General features: G+C 45.4%; 1 protein-coding gene across 7 annotated transcripts in view; it reads left to right on the plus strand.

The window, feature by feature from the left end:
- The window catches only part of CKAP5 (cytoskeleton associated protein 5), a 100,018-nt gene that overhangs the window by 20,938 nt on the left and 63,079 nt on the right, over window positions 1-16,001 (plus strand). For all 7 annotated transcript variants that reach the window (XM_034769520.1, XM_034769521.1, XM_034769522.1 and 4 more), the window contains 6 exons: window positions 1,414-1,620; window positions 4,457-4,628; window positions 5,936-6,068; window positions 6,404-6,507; window positions 6,868-6,981; window positions 9,025-9,129. In XM_034769520.1, coding sequence (XP_034625411.1) covers window positions 1,414-1,620; window positions 4,457-4,628; window positions 5,936-6,068; window positions 6,404-6,507; window positions 6,868-6,981; window positions 9,025-9,129 — 835 coding nt within the window. The remainder of the gene's footprint in view (window positions 1-1,413; window positions 1,621-4,456; window positions 4,629-5,935; window positions 6,069-6,403; window positions 6,508-6,867; window positions 6,982-9,024; window positions 9,130-16,001) is intronic.

Below are 16,001 nucleotides of genomic sequence, written 5' to 3' on the forward strand. Positions count from 1 at the left end.
AGTCTTTAGAATAGACTGTCCTTCCCAACCAAAGTGCAGTATTGCCAGCCGCAATAGTATCCTAGATTTCTCTTCAGATTGTATAAATCTTTTACCTTTCTCTGCTTCCATAGCCCAGGGTATATCTACATAGCAAAGAAAAACCCGGGACTGGCCAATGCCAGCCAACATGGGCTCATGGGGCTTTGGCTGCAGGGCTATTTCATTGTGTGAAGACTTCCAGGCTTGGACTGGAGCCCGGGCTCTAGGACCCTCCCACCCTGCAGGGTCGTAGAGCCCAGGCTCTAGTCCAAGCCTGGAAGTCTTCACAGCAATGAAACAGCACCGCAGCCTGAGCCCTGCAAGCCTGAGTCGGCTGGCGTGGACCAGTTGCAGGTTTTTCTTGGCTATGTAGATGTACCCTCAGAGTACAGACTTAGTGTTGTCCACTTTAAGTTCTTCTCAATGAAGAGAGCATCTGTGTTGGAAATTTTTACTCTATATTTCAAATGATAAAATTGAAGATGCGAAATATTAGTACCTCAGACGGGAGTTATATAAAAAGTCCTGTCAATAGTTTCAAAACTATAGCATATGCTATAATTAACTGCTAAATTTCAACACTTGGAATATCCATCCTGATGGTGCATACTAGCATACTTTCCCTTATTAATTGAAGGAGGGATTTGGAAGAGAATCTTTTTTTCCTCATCCCTCAAACCCACTCTTCTATGCCAACCTTCTATATTATCTAAAGATTTTTAAAAGAAGCTAAAGGACAGAACATATAATTCCATAACTGCTGTATATGAACCTCCCTCTTTTCCTGGTATCTTTTTGTACTATACTTAGATTGCAAGTTTCTTGAACATGGATTTGCATCTTTTTCTGTGTGAAGTAGTGTATACCTATGAGGGGCAGTGTGTGTGTGTGTGCGTGCATGCATATATATAATTTCTCTCACACAACTTTTGGTGCTTTGGAACTCCTAAAACTAGTCTCCTCGGGTGTCATGCTGTTCTGCATGCATTGAAAAATTTGTGTGTGTGTATGTATGTATGTAATTTTATTTTATTTTATTAGTGGTCCCCATTAGGGTGGGTTCCATTGTGCTAGCACTGTACAGTCCCTGCCATGAAAAGCTTTACAATCTTAAACAAGATACAACAGGCACATGAAACAAGCGTAGAGGTGGGGAACACTCGTTAGCTAGTAAACTGCATGTGTGGTACCTAGCCAAGTTCAGTAACATAGTGGAGCAAGTCTTTAGGGAATGTTATTGCCATGGTTATCCTAAATAGGATCTAGTTTCCAGAAGGTGAGGCTTGCTTAGTTATCTCAGTATTACTATGTGTGCATATGCCTCATGGGTCGTAGAACTAATTACGTTCGCTGTTCTGTCTGCTGAAAACTAAATATGTCATCTGTTTTCAGGACAACAGGAGAAGTGATTTCTGGAGTTGTAAATAAAGTGTTCAATCAACCTAAAGCCAGAGCAAAGGAGTTGGGTATAGACATATGTTTAATGTATATAGAAATTGAGAAAGGGGAACCTGTACAAGAAGAGCTGTTGAAAGGCTTGGACAACAAGAACCCTAAGATCATAGTAGCATGTATAGAGACATTGAGGAAAGCACTGAGGTAAGTTCTCTTGTTTCAACTCCACATGCTGTTAAGTAACAGATAATTTAGATAAGGCTGTAGGTGGCTTTGGAATTTGGTATTGTTGAATCTTCTAGATTGTAATGACTTCAGTGAACTGAACCTTTTTTAATGGCCGCATTTGCCCTGACAGGGACAGTGTGGGAATTAGTCATATGTGAGTGTTTTCTCTGCAATTACTGTTCTTGTATCTTGATCAGTTTCAGTCTTGGCAATCTGTTTGCCAGACTTTGTTTAATGAAAACATTTTCTTGAATGTTAGGTCCAGAGCTATTTCCCAGCAGAACTATTGATTCCAGGCTTGGGAACTTGCCTCTTCTGAACAGATAAAACAAAGTTGTTGAATGAACTAGAACAATTGTAAATAAATATCTTTGAGTTTAAAATAAAAATGGTGGTGTCCTCCCCACAAATGCTCCCCCTGCTGATTGCTAATGCATAAAATAATATCTATTAGTGTGGTGTTGATGAAACAACACTCTTCACTTGGGATATTAACAGCTTTCACTAAAGAATTTGATATTGTTCAGGTCAGTCCTAAAGCAAATTTTAAATATCTTTAATTGCATGCACACCAAACCAAAGGAAAGATGCATCTTGTATTGCTTTAAAATAAATTATTGTGCAAGAACTGGTGAGCAAAGGAATTTGTGTGTCTGGCATAGTCTAGGAGTTTCTTAATAGGAAAGGCTATAACATACTACTGAAACGTCTCAGAAGCCCAATCAGTGTAAGTGTAAAATTACATTTAATTTTAGACTTACAGCATATCTTGGGTACAAATGTCACATGAAGTGTCTTACGTGTCAAATCTGCAAAAAAGGAATTTTGCTTATAGCAGTTTCTGAATACTTTTCGATATATTTGCACTTTCAGATTTTTAATTCAGGAATTCCATGTAGTATCCGTTACTTAGCTGTCCTCTTGATCTGTAGACTAACTTTTAAAAATATTCCCTTGGCAGTGTCTAATTTCATCAGTATGTGGAGTTTGCCAAATCTCTGTAGCATTTCTCTTTGCTAAATGTAGGCTTATTATCATTGTTTTCCTCTTCTCTCCCCCCCAAGACACTTCCCCCCTCCTTTTTCTCAGTCTAAATATCCCTAAATTTTCAATATCTGATTATTGTGTCTGATGCATGATCCTATCAGTATTTGGTATGTGAAATAGAAACTTTAAGCATAGGAATCTCTAGAACAGATACAAATGGCCAGTATTGAGTCCTTCTGAAGAGAGCAACCGCCTAATAATCAGCTAGTTCCTAAAGCATGAGGATAGATTGCCTTTTGTTGTTATCCCATCTACTGTTACTGCAGATGATGTCCTATGTCTAAAGCCTATTTTTAATTCTAAGATGTATGCCTCTGTAGTAGTGTCCCAGATTTAAGAGTAATTATCAGTTATAAGTTGCCTTATTTAATCATGCCATATTGTGCTATAAAAACAAACCGTGTAATTGGGAATCCTGATGAGCCTTCTCTGCCACTTATGTTTCAGCTCTAGCTCATTCTGTAGTTACGTTCAATTCTTTAAAATAGTCTATAAAATTATTTTATATCCTTCAGAGATGAGATGGTAAAACTAAATTCTTTATTCAAGGTGGAATATTGACCCGTGGGACTAGACTGTTTTTTTTTGCATTTTTTGCTGTATTAATACAAGAACAGAGATCTCTGCATTTGTGGCCCATCCTGTGTATCAAGCAGGCATCTTTGAGCTGTCTGCATTGGTGCCTAGCTTTTGTCAAGCATGTAACCAATTAGAACCCATTTGTTTTGATTAGAAAATGTTCCTTCAATGTGCATTACCTCACACTTCTCAGGTTTTAGTCTGTTGTTTCCCTGTTAACTAGCTAAATTCTTCCATAGTTACAATCATTCCTAGACTCTTGACATAATCATGTTATAGGCTAATGTATGGACCAACATTGGCCCTAGTATGCTTCCCTGGGAAACTCTGGTATATATTAACCTTTCCTTGCACAGGATTGGTGACTCATTTGTATTTTGTATCTTAATCCATGATTGGGATGTTCCTCCTGCAGCTAATCTGTTTCTTATAAAGCTTCTTGTAAACATCTGATAGCATAAGAGTACAATAGCACCTGACCAGTTCTTAGTAGCTGAGTACGGAAAGAGTACTGATGTGCTTCCATTCAGTAGTGATTGAAAGCTGAGACTTTGTGCAACGGGCACAAGGGCAACTTGCAGAATCTGGTACCAAAGGGTGGATGACCAGGTGTGTGTGCAGGGAAGTGTGTCAAAGCTCACACTTTCTGTGAGATGACCCATGGCTCACTAATCTGGTCTAACAAATAGCAAAATGACTAATGCTTTTCTGCAGTGTGCCTCCAAGGGATAGTCAGAGGAGATTCTAGTGTGATCAGAAAAATAGGTGTCACAAACTCCACTCTAAAGAGGTTTCTTGTTCTCTGGCAAGGGGACAGTCTTAAGCAGCAGGTTGGATTACGTGCTTTGAAGTGGTTTCAAAAGCCTGGTTTTATTATTCCAAACTATATGAAGGAGGGAAGGAATTGTGATAGAGCAACTGTTCTTTAACACAACAAATGAGTAGCTTCAGATTGGTAAATGATGGCAATGCATGTTAATATGTAGAACCATTGCTGATCGTATATATTATGACACAGCCTCTTGTACGGGACACAGCCTATGAAAGGCATCAGTTTATACAATAGTTCTGTCTAGGACCCCAGCTGTGTCAAGATAATAGCTAATTAATGTTGATGGTCTTTGTGGCTAAATTTGGATTTTGCGCTCTGCCATTGACACCCGTATGTATTCTTCTTAACTTTCAGTGAATTTGGTTCAAAAATAATCTCACTAAAGCCAATTATCAAAGTGTTGCCAAAACTCTTTGAGTCTCGAGAGAAGGCTGTTCGAGATGAAGCCAAACTCCTTGCTGTAGAGATCTACCGCTGGATAAGGGATGCTCTGAGACCACCATTACAGAACATAAACTCGGTTCAGGTAGGCTACAGGAAGTATCTATCTGAGCAAAGTTTTATGAACTAAGGTTCATAAATATTCCAGTGTTCAAACTAATTCTCATAAAACCCTGTTATATACCAGGATGAGATATTTTTACCTGAGCATGTATTTTCTTGAGCCTTTCGGTCTTACTGAAAACTGTTGCTGTCTGGTAAAAACACTTAACATTTTCTCTCTCTCTAAAACAAAATTATTTTTTTCATTTTTGTGGCTTCAAAATGGTAACTAAGCAACATTCTGGTTAAAGATGCATAGCAAATCTGTTCACTACTTCTTCGGTGGGTGAGAGGTGGGAAAAATACCATATCCAATTGCAACTAGAGGGGGAATTTAGGTGGGTAGTTTAGATTCTCCCCATCTCTTTTGGGCAACTACACTTGCCATCTGCTCCCTTTAAGAACTAGGTGTCAGGGTCACCATTCTCTCTTGGCAAAGAAGAGAGAACTTGCAATGTATTTTAACAAAAATAAATATGTTCTGGTAATGTCCAGGATTTGATAGGCATTGTCTATGCACAGGAAGGTCTTAATGTAATAGCATGGTGTTCTGGAAACTAAATACTCAATCTTCGGAACTTTTCAAATGCCCACACATCCATCCCCCGTTTAATTGAGTATTGCGGTCAGATGAGAAGTTGTTGCTTTTAAACAGTAGGGGTAGTAACATCTCTGGTATACAGAGATATTCAAAAAGATATTCCTTTTCCTGAAAAACTGAATTACCAGTATTGCTTTCTACAACTAGGTATTCAAAGCTGGGCTGACCCAACCCTGCTTACCTAGTGACTTTATTAATCTCTCTGCATGCGATGGCATGGCTATAGCATAAGACTTTAATATACTCAACCCGCCATTTTTCCTCTTTATTTAGATCATAACCTCTTCACAAAAGCCAAAAATAACCTTTTCCCACTGTTCTAACCAGTTTCTATTTTAGTAAACATTCCCCTCACCCCTGGTAATATTTCTATGCACTATAAATATAACTAGTCAAAATCCTAAACAGTGAGTTTACCATACCTCTGGGAGGAGGGAGGTTAGCTTTGTAGCCTCTCGTCATCTCTAGATGACCTCCTGAGGTCCCTTCCAACTCTGATATTCTATAAGTTCTATAAGCTCTATCTCCACAATAGGACAAATATTGTAGGATTACAATATCATTGCAAGTGAACTGAAAGGATAGCACAACCAGATTATAAGGTTAAAACCTAAAGAAGAAAATTCCTGACAATTGGGGGGGGGGGGAATACCATTGCTTTTTAATTATTATTCTTGTGATTCTTACAGCTAAAAGAGTTGGAAGAAGAATGGGTCAAACTACCGCCAGCAGCTCCCAAACAGACCAGATTCCTGCGTTCCCAGCAAGAGCTGAAAGCCAAATTTGAGCAGCAGCAGGCAGCTGGAGGGGATGCAGATGGAGGTAACCTATGTGGTGATGGTACTCTACTTGGAAACACGTCATTATTAAAAGACACAGTAAGAAATAGAACAGACCAGAAAGGTGCATTTAGTTAAAAGAGACGTAAAGCAAGTGGGGCACACCATCCTATCAATAAGACACATTTGGGGGAAAAAATAGTATTGAACATAATCCTAGTAGCAAAGTAGCAAAAACGTTACCATTCATAGTCCACTTCCCCTCTTGTCTTTGATGAAGGGAGCATGGGGATGTGTAAGAATGAAATTTGACTGACATGACAAGCCTCTCTGCTAAGCTTGCATACCTCCACTAATCTTTCTTCTCTTGACCTGCAGGAGGAGATGATGGAGATGAGGTTGTCCCACAGGTGGATGCTTATGAGCTACTGGAAGCTGTGGAGATTCTTTCCAAACTTCCCAAAGACTTCTATGACAAAATAGTAAGTATAAACCGCTACCTCTTATCTCTGCAATATTGAGAGGTGAGGGCTGATGGACTTTCAGACTGACATACATCCTGCAAATAGGCAGTACTGTTACACGAATAATAGGGAGCTGGCTTGCACGACATAGGCAGTCTAATCTGCATAAATAGGTGTAAAATCAAGATAGAAACTGAAATTTGAGTGCATTCCAATGGCTAGCTGTAACCATCAAGCTTAGAGTATATGAGGATACTAAGAGTACTTGAATTTCTTGGGACAAAGTTAGGCTCTAGACTCTACGGTCTGTCTAGAGTGAGCTTTCCTAGAGCTGTTAGGTGTCTGGTGTACACAAATGTAGAATGCTTTGCTTTGCAGGAAGCCAAAAAGTGGCAAGAGAGGAAAGAAGCTCTGGAAGCTGTTGAAATGCTGGTGAAGAATCCCAAACTGGAAGCAGGGGACTATGCAGACATGGTGAAAGTTCTTAAGAAGGTAAAAATCGCTGTACCAGTCATAAGTATTTTGCATTTGTATATTGCAGCAGTTAACTGCTTAATGCCAAAAGATTAGATTTTAATGCCTTGAAAGGCCACCACTGGTCATAAGACCAAATATTGGCACAATGCATATGTCCAAATTACTCTTAACATTACACCTTTGATTAACAGACCCACCCAATAGGGTGGTGCTTAAATTATTTTGGTTTGCTTCTGTCCTGTTGAACACTGGGACATGTAGGCTTCTCAAATAGTATGAGACTCCAACAGACCTTTCCTCCAATAATACATTTGGGTATGTGCCTCTTTCTACAGACACTTGAGAGAAGTTTAGGAAAAAATGGGATGGAGGAAAAATACTGAAAATATAATTATATAAATCAGTGGTATGCTCTCATCTTGAATTCTGTGTTCAGTTCTGGTCACCCTTTCTCAAAAAGAATATAGCAGAATTATAGGGTATTATGAGACACAGTTGGCCTGTAGAACACATTGCTATGTAACATCAGAGGCTAAGAGCTTAACTGGATTTGGAAAAGGATTGGATGATTATACAAATAACAAGAATATTCAGAGTTCTTATAGTAAAGATTTAAAATAAAAAGATATAGAAGGGCTATAAACCCCATTCTTCAGAGAAAAAGGAGAACCTCTAATGGGTGGGGTTTAGGAAGAAACTTCCCCTTTGTCCTGTAACACTCCTGGTAGGTTATTGCACAACTTCCTACTGCAGGGCTTCTTGCACCTTCCTTTGAAGCAGGTGGTGCAGCCCACTGTTGGAGATAGGTTATAGACCACTGATCTGATCCAGTGTGGCAGTTCCTAGGTTCCTAACCTTGTCCACAAGTCTCTAGGGATTGATCATATTCCTTCCACCTTCAGACCAAATGGTCTCCTTATGAAGGTGCAAAAATAGTGGCAATTTAATGCTTTCACTTGATTGTATTACAATCCTAACTTTCAAATCTGATTTTTGGGGGAGCAGCATGCAAAATCCTTTCCCTACTCAACGCTCTCTTAGGGGACTGCAGTTTTCTAGGGCTTTGGCTGCCGGTTTGGGATTTCACAAGTCCAAGTAGAGGAGATTGGTACCTCCACAACCTGCAGCTCTTCATAAAACTGCCGTTTTTAGACACACAAATGGCACTACATTGTAAATGTGTAATATGTACATGCATTTAGATGTATGCTTTCAACGGACCTTTTTAGCTCCCCATCCAAATACCTGGTCTTAAGTTAATTCCAGTCTGTATTTATTAAAGTATAGTTCTGCAAAATGGGGAAGACTTGTCTCATCCTGCCCTTGACTTACACTTCTATCAGAAATCCATATGGCTTCCTGTCTGAGACTTTCAAGTTAGTCAGGCACACTTTGTTACTGGAAAACTACATCCTTTTAAGGGGAGTCCTGAAATGTACCTGTTTGAGATCAACCCCCCCCCCCCATAAATAAATAAATAAATAAATAAAGCCCAAGGAAACAGCTGATGCTGGTTCCAGGGTTTGTACAGAGTTTCCTGCACACCACCTCCTTCCTTCAAGATGCACTGGGAACTGCAGCTGCCTGGAACCCTCCAGCTCTCCCTCCCCCTTGGCAGTGTCTTGTATTTACTAGCTGGAGAGCTGGGCTCTGCTGGGTCCAGCGGCTCTACCACACCAATTCCATGGGGAAAAATGAAATTCTGCACAGATCGTTAATTCTGCATAAATTCAGCATTGCACAGTGGGTCAGAATTCCCCCAGGAGTAATTTAACATAGTATGATGGGAACTTCATTGACTGGCTAGGACTACTACAGTTCACTGATTGAAGCAACATTTATCATTCAGTGTACCAGGACAGTGATGCAGTATCCTTCTGGGATTGAATGAAATTATCCGGCCCAGTTCAAGTTGGTACCCCAAGTAACTGCTTCACTCTTAACTTTGGACAAATTCACTGTTGTTGCTGTGGCTATTCTTTCAATGCAAGTAGCACTCTGCCTAGACTTCTGATTCTCTGATATCTGTTTGCCTGTAATGTTGTCCTTCCTTTGCAGGTTGTTGGAAAGGACACAAATGTCATGTTGGTTGCTTTGGCTGCCAAATGCCTTGCTGGACTGGCTACCGGCCTCAGGAAGAAATTTGGACAATATGCAGGACAAGTAAGTAATAGGTACTTCACTCTGCATTTCCTCCTTGGTATATGGTGACAGTAATAAAACTGCTTTAAAAATAACTACTCCTTTTAATGACTGCCAGGGCTTGGTATTTCTCTTTTTAAACAAAGTAAACTTGATATGCATATGTTCCTTCTACACTTTGATACTTGCTGGATTAAGGGGTGGAAGTTTCCACGTATGTGCAAATCTTTAGTCGTGGTATTAAGTTACAAGGTCCTTGTTTGTTTCCTGTTCTTTGCTGCTAAGCATGAGCAGGATCCAATGTCATTGCAGGAACAATTCTTAAATTCCATGATATTTAATTTGTTGTTCTGCCCTCAAATACCCTTTATTCCTATTCCCTCATTACCAGAGAAACACCCACAGAAACACACATCTGTAGCTCATAGAAGAAAATATTCACTGACCTAGAATGCCAAATGTTGGGGAAGAAGGGGAGCTTGTAGCAGACTTCAGTGGCTTATCTATCTGATTTCTCAGGCCTCAGCTGATCATCTGCTCTCTAGGCCAGAGGTTCTCAGGACAAATTATTTGGTGGCCTCAGTGTGGCCACCAACTCTTGCTGGTGGCCGCGCTCACTTTTTTCCTAAAATACTCCAATTAGCTTTAGGAAAAACAAATAAATATGCACAGATGCATGTCCAAATTACTGTAATTTATTTATTGCTAGCTAGGAAGTCTGTTAACATCACGTTTCACAGCGGACTTACTCAGCCCTGGTGAAGTCTGGGGACAAATTAAGTCCTGGATGGGGGGAGTGAGGGAGGCGCCAGTGGGCAATGGAGATAGGGGGGGAGGTGAAGCCTGAAGCCCCGGGGCTGGATTCCAAAGCCTCCCAACCAGACCCTGCTTCCCCACCACTGGGCTGAAGCCCAAATCCTGAGCCCCATAACTGCTGGAAAGATGGGGAACTCACCGGTTGCTCAACCCTTGCTGGAAGCCCAAGCAACCAACACCAACGCTGTGCATCCATGAGCACCAAGGAGGGGGCAGGGCCGCTGCTGTCCCCTAATGACACCTCAAGAGGCTGTGGCCACAAGAAAAGCCCCTGGTGTGCATTTGAGAAATGCTGTTCTAGGCAGTCTAGCTTGCCAGCCTCAGCGTCTGGACCCAACTTTGGCTGTCTAACACTCTGTTCTTCTTTGAGTGATTGCTCATGTGTATTCCACAATAGGTGTGCATGCTCGCCACATGCACCGGTGCAAGAAGTTTTTCCCCTTAGCAGTACCTATGGGGGGGGAACGACCCCTGGAGTGGCACCTGCCTGGTGCAGTATAAGGGGAGCTGCGCGCTCCCCCCACCCTCAGTTCCTTCTTGCCGCCAGTGAAGGTGCGTCGGAACTACTCAGCTCCAGCTTTACTGCAGCTTGTCCCCAGAACTCTTCGTTCGTTCATTCATTAGTACCTGTAGCCAGTTAGCTGTTTCCGGTTATTTTAGTTAGTTAGGGAGCCCGGACCGGGGCATGCCCCACGCCCTGGGATTTAAGTCGTGCAGCTCTTGTAGGCATTCTATGCCCAGGAGTGACCCGCATGCGGACTGTCTGCGCTGTTTGGGAGAGACCCATATCAGCGAAAGGTGCAAGATCTGCAAGTCGTTCAAGCCCCAGACCAAAAAAGAAAGGGACATTAGGTTCCGGGCAATCCTGATGGAGTCGGCCCTGGCCCTGGCCCTGACCCTGGCACGCCGCTCTGAACCGGCACTGCGGTGTTGGTACGCAGAGACCCTGCGGTACCATCGACCAATCGGCACTGCTCCCCCTCTACGGGGCATGCCAAGAGGACCAGAAAGACTCCCTCTTCACAGCGGCACTGAGGGAAGTCTGGGACAGAGGCTAGGCCCGTGTCGGGCAGTCCTCGATCTCCACCGGGCCCTAGGCCTCCGACTCGCGTTGAGCGGAGTAGCCCAGCCCCTTCGGAGCAGGCCTCTCTGGATGTCTGGATGCCATCTACGCCCAAAGCTCTCCAGGTGGCCAGGGACATCATGTCCATGCCAGAACCCGGAGTGCCGCGGATGTTGGCCCCACACTCCAGGGGCAAGCCGCCGCAGGGATCGCCACACTCACCACCGGGCCGGTACCGGTCGTGGTCAAGGGAACGTTCCTGATGCCGCTCACCGCCCAGCGACTGTTCAGGGCTTAGTCCATGTGGATCGCCCTCGACACCAGCCAGACTTTCCGGATGGGTGCCTTCTGATTGGAACTCCCGGCACCACTAGTCTTCGCGGAGCGAACATCGACGGGATTGTGGCAGAAGTAGCCAATAGTCCTCGTCTTGAAGGCGGTACCACAGTCGGTTGTGGCACGACCATCGATGCCGTTCCTGCTCGGACTCCTACTCCAAGTCTCCGCCAAGGCACCGCAGCCCTGGGCGTCAATCGCTGGCATCTCAGTCATGGGTCTACCCGTCGAGGCTGTTCGTGGAGCAGCTACTAAAGTCGTTGCCGTTCCTCTGTGTCGAGATCGTGGTTCCCGTGGCAGACGTAGATCCCGGCACCGCTGCTACTCCCGGTTCAGAGGCAGCAGTGGCTCATACGCCAGCCCGGCCTCCGCTCATAGCCACCCGTCAACAGGCCAGGCCAGTGGCACAGAGAGTCGAGGCCAGCCCAGTGGGCACCATGACCTCTGTTGCAGCCCCCAGTGGGGGCGCACTTGGTGGCTGGAGCACCGTCAGCCTCCCTCGCTATACTGTCCAGGAAGGAGTCGGTGGGACCCGTGTCTTTGGTACTGTGCCCAGAGTCCAACCAAGTGGTAGATCCTCCGGTGCTGGCCAACACCCAAAGCACTGCACCGGCCTTCTCGCTTCGCCTGGAGGAGGTGATCGCAGCCCCGCCCCCCTCCGTGTCCTGCAAGAGGACTACATGGCCCACCAAGACCTCTTAAAAAGGGTGGCAGCAAGCCTCCACCTCCAGGCAGAGCCCTCAAGCTCCCCGTTTAATGTGCTTTCCCCCTCGGCACCGGGCAGGGTGGCCTTGCTGCTCCACGAAGGGGTGGCAAGAATTTCAAATGCCCTGTGGCAAACACCAGCCTCGTTGGCTCCCATCTCTAAGAAGGTGGAATGCAAGTACTTTGTACCCACTAGGGGACATGAATACTTGTATACCCACCTGGCACCCAACTCCTTGGTGGCCGATTCGGTCAACCATAGGGAACAGCAGGGTCAGCCAGCCCTGACCCCTAAGAACAAAGATTCTGAGGCTGGATGCTTTCGGGAGAAAAGTTTATTCGTCTTCAAGCTTCCAGCTAAGAGTAGCAAACCATCAGGCTCTCCTGGGCCAATATGATTTTAATCTCTGGGGATCCCTCCCCAAGTTTGAGGACTCCCTCCGTGAGCGCGATAAGAAGGAGTTTACGGTGCTGGTGGAGGAAGGGGCAGCGGCAGCTAAGACATCCCTTCAGGCCGCTTCGGATGCAGCGGACACAGCCACACGGTGCATGGCCTCGGCAGTATCCATCAGACGGGCATTATGGCTCCTGCTCTCTGGGCTGTCCAGCGAAGCGCAGTCTTCAATGCAGGATCTCCCTTTTTGACGGGAAGGCTCTGTTTGCAGAGGAAACAGACACAAGGCTGCACGGCATGAAAGACTCCCGCACAACCCTCCAGACCTCGGGCCTCTATGTCCCTACTCCGGCAAAACCCAAGTTTAAGCCACAGCAGGCTCCTGCCCAGGCCATCCTCCCAAAGTATGAGACCGCCCATAGGAAGCAGCGGGACTATAGGAAACGCCCACAGAGGCAGTGTCGGCCTGCCCCCCAGCTTGGGGTCTTCTAAGGGCAAGCAGGCAGGTAAAAGGCGTTTTTGACGGGACACTTGGGGATACCCCACCATTCTCAGCAGCGATCCACCCCCAATAAAGCTGCCTTTCTCCAATAGATTGTGTGCTTTCCTCCTGGAATGGTCGTGGCTCACCTTGGACCGATGTGTCCTCAACAGATGCCCCCGGTTCTGCTCTCGGGAGGGCCTGGGGAGGGGCGCTATCTCCGATGCCTTTCTCCTGTCCTGGTCGGGCCAGCTTCATTATGCCTTTCCCCAATTCCCTCTAATCAGCAGGGTCCTGGAAAAGATAAATAGACAAGGCCCGGGTCCTTCTCGTAGCCTCAGCATGTCCCAGGCAACATTGGTATGGGACCTTCTCGGGCCTGGCAGTGGCTCCGCCGTGGCCGTTGCCACTCCGCCCGGACCTGGTCTCTCAGGACCAGGGCCACCACCTCCATCTCAACCTAGCAGCTCTTCACCTCAGTGTGGCTGCTCAGTGGCCAGGTGGTGAGGAAAGGACATGCTCGGAACAAGTTCAGCGAGTTGCCCTCGAAAATAAACGGCCCTCCACTCACCGCTCCGATTTGGCAAAGTGGTCTCGTTTTTTCTAGGTGGGCGGTGGACCAGGATGTTTCCCTGATGGCCACCCTGCTCCAACTTATCCTTGATTACCTCCTCCACCTGAGGGCCCAGGGCCTGGCACCCTCGTCAGTCAGGGTGCACCTGGCAGCCATTTCAGCCTTCCATCCCCTGGTGCAAGGACACATGGTGTTTTCTCATGCTATGACTGGCTGGTTCCTTAAGGGTTTGGACCATCTCTACCTATATTCTAAGACCCTGGTACCACTGTGGGACTTGAACCTGGTGCTTGCTCATCTTATGGGGCCCCCGTTTGAACCGTTGGCCATGTGCTTCTGGTCTCACCTCACCTTCCTGGTTGCTATCACGTCGGCCAGGCGGGTCTTGGAGCTCAGGGCCCTGACCTCCGAGCCACTGTACGTGGTCTTTCGTAGGGACAAGGTCCAGCTCTGCCCACACCTTGCGTTCCTCCCAAAGGTGGTCTTCACCCTACCACGTGGCTCAGGACATTTTTCTACCAGTTCTCTGTCTCAAGCCTCATGCGACCAGTGAGGAGCACTGTCTCCACACGCTTGATGTACGGCGGGCCCTGGCTTTCTACCTTGAGCGGACCAAGCCGTTCAGAAAGTCCTTGCAACTGTTCGTCACCTCGGCCAAGCGTGCAAGGGACCAACGGCTTTCTAATCGGATCACTTCATGCATCCGGTCCTGTTATGAGCTGGTGGGTGTCCCCCTCCATCCACTGTGAGGGCACACTCAACTCGGGCACAGGCCTCATCGGCTGTCGTCGTGGCCCACGTCCCTATACAGGACCTTTGTAGGGCTGCCATGTGGTCTTCGGTTCATACGTTCACCTCTCACTATGTGATAGTCTCCCAAACCAGGTTCGACAGAGCGGTACTCCATCCCGAGAACTTGTGAACTCCTACCCACCTCCAGCAGATATAGCTTGGAATCACCTATTGTGGAATACACATGAGCAATCACTCGAAGAAAAGTGTTACCTTTTCATAACTGGTTTTAGATGTGTTGCTCATATCTATTCCACATCCCGCCCTCCCTCCCCTCTGCCGGAGTTGTCTGGCAAGAAGGAACTGAGGGTGGGGGGAGTGCTCAGCTCCCCTTATACCACACCAGGCAGGCACTGCCCCCCTATGGGTACTGCTAAGGGGAAAAACTTCAGGCACTGGTGCATGTGACAAGCATGCACACCTATTGTGGAACAGACCTGAGCAACACATCTCGAACACCAGTTACGAAAAGGTAACTGTCTTTTACCGGGCTCCATGGTGTAGTGCAGGGAGTATGCACTATAATTCAATTAACTCTCTTGTGGAGAACAAATGGGAGCTGCAAGTAGGGCCTAGTAGAGTAGAGAGAACTCAGGTACCTGGCTGCAGCAGAATGACACATTCAGTTGTAAAAATGAGTGTTGACATTGGGGAAAAATGTCAAATCTTCTCTGCTGCAGAATCACTTGAGTCCAGAGGGCCTTGATTGAGATGAATGGGACATTGTCAGCCTGAACTTTGTTTTAGGCAGACACAAGCAAGCATTATTGCCTCTGTTGACACTTGGTTTGTGTTTGAAAGGTTAGCCCTTATAGCTGCAGAGATAGTAACATAATTTAAGAGGTGAGATTCTACAGCTAAATTCTGATACAAGGAATAGATTCTGTCGTTGTGGGATATGTGAGGTGGTGGAGTTGCTCTGAGTACATGCTCTGTTCAGTACTGTAATGGGCATCTCTGACTTGCACAAACTTAGTACACTGCCATTTGCTAGGGAACTTGGTTTGCCTAGTTTTTTTCTCTAAGAAATTGGACCTTTCCTGTGAGTTATTGGCCAATATTTTAGCATAGCATCCGTTAATCCTCCAAAAGAATTTACACAGTATGAACACTTCCAGAGTCAAATGCATTGACATTCTCTTGAAGCTTCGTTTAATCAGATTGATTGTAATTAAGTCACTCCACATAGAAATGTATTCCTGATCCTAGCTGGGTGTGTTTGAACCCAGGGGTTAGCAATATGATAGAAACTAATTTATAGCCTAGCGCAAATTGGCTTTTCAGTTAACCAACTCTGACTTTCTTTGTAACAGTCTCATTGCGAATACTACCGTACATTGGGGGGAGGGATAGCTCAGTGCTTTGAGCATTGGCCTGCTAAACCCAGGGTTGTGAGTTTAATCCTTGAGGGGGCCACTTAGGGATCTGGGGCAAAATCAGTACTTGGTCCTGCTAGTGAAGGCAGGGGGCTGGACTAGATGACCTTTCAAGGTCCCTTCCAGTTCTAGGAGATAGGATATCTCCATTTATTTATTTATTTATTTATTTATTGAACTCAGCAGGCTCCAGGAAGGTCGGTGAAAAGGAGATTTCACAAGTGAATTTCTTCTTGCTGTCTGACCAACTCCTGTTACTTCACCCCTAAATTATGGAACTTTCTCATCTATTAATTGGGTGTCCATACTACATATAATCTTTTTCCTGAGGTACCAAGAGTCCAGTGGGACTGTGG

The sequence above is a fragment of the Trachemys scripta genome, chromosome 4 (genome assembly GCF_013100865.1).
Source record: "Trachemys scripta elegans isolate TJP31775 chromosome 4, CAS_Tse_1.0, whole genome shotgun sequence".
In the NCBI taxonomy this organism is placed as follows: Eukaryota; Metazoa; Chordata; order Testudines; family Emydidae; genus Trachemys; species Trachemys scripta.